At 39.0% G+C, this 4,598-nt stretch overlaps 1 protein-coding gene across 1 annotated transcript in view; it reads left to right on the top strand.

Moving 5' to 3' along the window:
• The window catches only part of LOC110037680, a 73,389-nt gene extending 69,116 nt beyond the window's left edge, over positions 1-4,273 (top strand). The window contains exon 9 of the mRNA XM_020742383.1: positions 3,870-4,273. Coding sequence (XP_020598042.1) covers positions 3,870-4,087 — 218 coding nt within the window. The 3' untranslated portion in view covers positions 4,088-4,273. The remainder of the gene's footprint in view (positions 1-3,869) is intronic.
• The last annotated feature ends 325 nt before the right edge of the window (positions 4,274-4,598 follow it).

Raw genomic sequence — 4,598 nt, 5'->3', positions numbered from 1 at the left:
GGAGGAAATCCAGAAGATCAAATGTATGCTAAATTCTGAATTTGACATGAAGGACCTAGGACCTGCTACAAAGATCCTAGGGATGGAGATTACTAGAGATAGGAAAAATGACACCTTATTCTTGTCTCAAAAGTCATATATTCAGAAGGTTCTAGCAAGGTTCAACATGCATGAGGCTAAGCAGGTTGCAACACCTATTGGCCAGCATTTCAGATTGTCAAACTCTCAAGTACCAGAGATTGAAGATGAGAAAATATACATGGAGGGTGTCCCTTATGCCAGCGGGGTTGGTAGCATCATGTATGAGATGATTTGCAGCAGACCAGATTTGGCCTACGCCGTCAGTATTGTAAGCAGGTTCATGGCAAACCCAGGACAGACTCACTGGGAAGCACTAAAATGGATCCTGAGGTACCTGAGAGGCACTACAGACCTTGGTCTACTCTTTAAAAGGCAGGAAGACAAAGAAGAAAAGGTAGTTGGTTACGTGGACTGCGATTATGCAGGAAGCATTGACACCAGGAAGTCACTGACCGGATTCATTTTCACTGTCTTCGGTACCGCGGTCAGTTGGAAGTCTAACATCCAATCCGTCCAATCCGTTGTGGCCCTCTCATCCGTTGTGGCCCTCTCAACAACAAAGGCCGAATACATCGCTGTGACTGAAGCAATCAAGGAAGCTATGTGGCTAAAGGGTATGGCTAAAGAGCTTGGGATACATCAGAATTAGAATTTGATAACTGTGTTTTGCGACAACCAAAGCACCATTCAGCTAACCAGAAATCAGGTATTTCATGAAAGATCCAAGCATATAGATATAAAGCTTTATTTTGTGAGGGATGTCGCCAATGGTTCAATAGTAGTGGAGAAGATAGCTACTGAAGAAAATCCTGCTGATATGCTCACCAAGGTGCTACCGACAGCTAAGTTCAGACACTATCTGGACTTAGTAAACTTCACCAAGGGCTGAGTCCCTCTCAGGGGTCAGGTTGAGGGAATCTTTACTTCGAAGCTTCTCATAATTGATAAGTAGTATTTCGAGCCAAAACGAGCAGAACGCGAAAGAACAAATCTTTGTTCGTGTTTGGCTCGTTAACTTCGCGAACAAGCCGAACACGAGCTGTTCGCGAACGTGCCGTTTTGACAATTGTATTTCTAAGCTGTATGGATATGAAGTTTGAATTTGATTCAAGTTATGTTGTGTGATTGACAAGGCCTCCATGTTCGTCATCTAAAGTTTTTTGGTCTGCATTCAATTAATTTTTTATTTTTATTTTTATTTATTTATTTATTTTTGTGCATAGAATCGATTCTAATCATGTTTTGGTCAATCAACCCCTTCTTGTTTCATATGGGGTGACCCACTTCGGGTTGTCAAGCACATATATACTGCGAGCATTATTGGAATATGATAACATTGTCTTCACCCTCTGCCTGAAAAACCACAGAAGTGTTTTAAGAGGAAATCTCTCTATATTATAAAAAGCACCATTTCAGTTTTTTAGTATGTAAACATTTGAGGGAGATGATCTTTGCTTTTGTGCCCCTCATAACCGCTGAGCTATCTACAAAGTTGCTTGCCATTCTATAGGGATTTAGTCATTTTTTTGGTAACTAGATACCGTTTTGATGTACAAATGGCCAAGCTAGCAATCATGACTTGAGGAACATTTAACATGCTAGTAAACTTGTCTCTAGGTCATCCTTATCTTGTTTGTCAATTTAAATGTTTAATACCATTAAACTTGCTGAGCTTAAGATGTTAAGAGGTAAGTCAGCAGCTTCCTATGTAAGGGAGTCATTTGTGGTGTTTCACTGTGTATTGAATTTGTTCATATTAATGGTCCTTAAATTGTGCCAGGTGTAGGATCCTAATACTTAATTTGATATCATACACTGATTGTTGGTTTGGTGGTCTTCTCATGTACTCATCGATAATGATTTGCTGCTGGATTTGGTTCATGAGGGGGATGGGTGAAACCAAATTTCAAGGCTATAGATGTACCATATAAGTGGGCTAATTATTATGCTGAACATCTTCTGGAGGCTTCTTTGCACAGCACACGGGATGCTTTGTTACATCTTTGGAAGACTTCGTTATGGTATATTTAAGGTGTGTTGTTACACTATTATCGAGGTGCATCGTTGCATCGTATTCGAGGTGTATTGTTACACCATTTTCAGAAGGCATATTTGTACCATATTTGGGATTCATTCTTACACCGTCTTTGGGATGCGTCATTGTAATGTATTTGTGGTGTGTTGTATTGTATTCGGGATACGTCGTTATACCGTCATCGATGTGTGTCATTGCATCATATTTGGGATGTATTGTTACAGTATCTTCAGGTTGTGTTGCTAAATTGTATGTGGGGTGTGTTGTTACACCGTATTCGGGGTGTCATTGCACCTTATTCAGCGTGTGTTGTTACATCCTAAGGATGCATTGTTGCAGTGTACTGAATGATATTTTGTTTCACCGGATGCTTGATTTTTCCGTAACGTACGCCCAGATTCTGCAGTGCACAGTATGAATTTACAAGGACTTCACTGCAAGGTTGACGATGGTGGCTAGTGCATGGTTGTCAGAGTTGTTTGCATGTAGCGACCGTAGCTGCCCAGTGGTTGCAACGACTGCGACTGTCTGAGGCGTCGGCCGTCAGGGTTATATAGATGCGGTAGCTGCCAGAGGTTGCTATAGCATCACCGACCAAAGTTTGTCAAAGTTAGTGGCGGCGACGACCGGAGTTTGGGGGTGGGGATGGGGAGGGGACGGCGGTTGCTGTAGTGGGAAGTATTCGTCGGATCTACGGTACAGAAGCAATGTTAAACTTCATGTCTTTTTCCAACAAGCAGGGTTCTATCAAATTACCAATAAGGAAGAAATTTGAATCATTTGAATCGAACGGCATGGACATATTCCTTCTATCGGACGACATTTGATGAGCATTTGAGGGCCTTAATGAATGTCACAATTGAGCGATCTTAGGCTTGTTAGATTTTTTTTTTGTCGAGACGCTCGATTTGACTATAAATATGTCAGATTTGGAATATGTTTGATCTTCCAATTATGCATTAAAAGCTTCCGAAAGTAATTATCCGGGCTTGTTTTGACTCGGATTAGACCAATTTTAATACCGTTGGGTTATTCTCGCCGAGCAGGTCAGTTTGACTATAAGTTTGTTGAAATCAAAATTCTTGATATCTTTTAAGCGAAATTTGAATGTTTTTTGATAAAAATTTGTCTCAAGATTCGTGTCGTACCTGATAATGGAAATTTGTTATTGCGTATCAGATATGTAAATACGTTGGAATTGGGTGGTATGTGTGTAAATGCCCTTAGATTTTTTGGTTTCTTCTCTTTTTTTAGTGGCCGTCTTAAGGTCTTGCTTTTAATAAAAGATATCTCAAGATCTAAATGCTAACCGAACATTGAAATGAAGTATTAGAATGATTTAAGAGGGACGCGGCATTTTCAAACAAATTCCTTTTCCCAATTTCTCTCAGGATATATTCTAAACAGGGATTATAACGATCTCCCATCCATATTGTGGCGACATTATGAAAAAATTTCATTCCTGAATTCTATTAGAAAGATGATCAGAATTATCTACAGCCTTCACACATTAAAAGCTTCAGTAGTCTGCGAGCTTTCTACCATGGAATCTAATATGAGATTGAAAGAAACATGGCATAAGTGCGGCGTCGACGTTATATAGTGATTTTAACACACTAACATTCCTTTTCATTGTTTTGTTATGATTTGAAATGCTTAAAAATAATAGAATGTAAACTAAAGGATACTGAATTTGTGTAATGATGTGCTACAACAGAACTTGGTGCTTGCAATCTAAATGCTGATTTTGTAGGTATATCGGACATAATGGAAGCGTATCAAGCTGCCGTTAAAAACGCGTCGCCGGGAACTCCTACTGGTCCACCACAGCAGCCCAACTCTGTCCAAGAAAAAGCAAATGTAATCTCCAACCTGCTCATTGTTGATCGTTCAGCTGCCCTGGAGAAGATTCGGGATGGCCTGAAATCTCTGGCTTATGTGATTCTTTCTACCTCCATGCCTCCCAAGTAAAAGGTAAACTTTCATAAATTCTACACCAAATCACTGCTTCAATTCATGAGTTTTGTACATAGATTTTTAGCAAAGTCTCTAGTATTCTTCTGGCCAAGTTATACTGCATGAATGCCTATTTGTTAATCAGACTTATATAGGAGAACATTGCAACATATGAGGTTCGATAATATAAAAGTTGTTTGGGATCACTTTTTATTTTTTTATTACATGTTCTTATGTTTTGATAAAAAAATAAAATTATATATGATATCTTTTATGTGTAAGCCGTTTTTGTTGTATTGAATATTACATGAGGAATTTGTGGCAAGGTGGGTGGCAACGGTTTGCGGCGTGCCGATTGTTGCGCCCAAGTTGGTGATGTTGGGGCCTATGATGGTGGCGCAACATTGACACGGGATTGTTTTGCAGTGGTTTATATTTTATAAATAATAAAAAAAATGTCTAGAAAATAATTAAAATTTATTTTAAGTATAATTCATTTTTAATTTTTTTTAGAAATAAATAGAAT

The sequence above is a fragment of the Phalaenopsis equestris genome, unplaced genomic scaffold (assembly GCF_001263595.1).
Source record: "Phalaenopsis equestris unplaced genomic scaffold, ASM126359v1 Scaffold223304, whole genome shotgun sequence".
NCBI lineage: Eukaryota > Viridiplantae > Streptophyta > Magnoliopsida > Asparagales > Orchidaceae > Phalaenopsis > Phalaenopsis equestris.
This window is presented reverse-complemented; position numbering and strand designations above follow the sequence as displayed.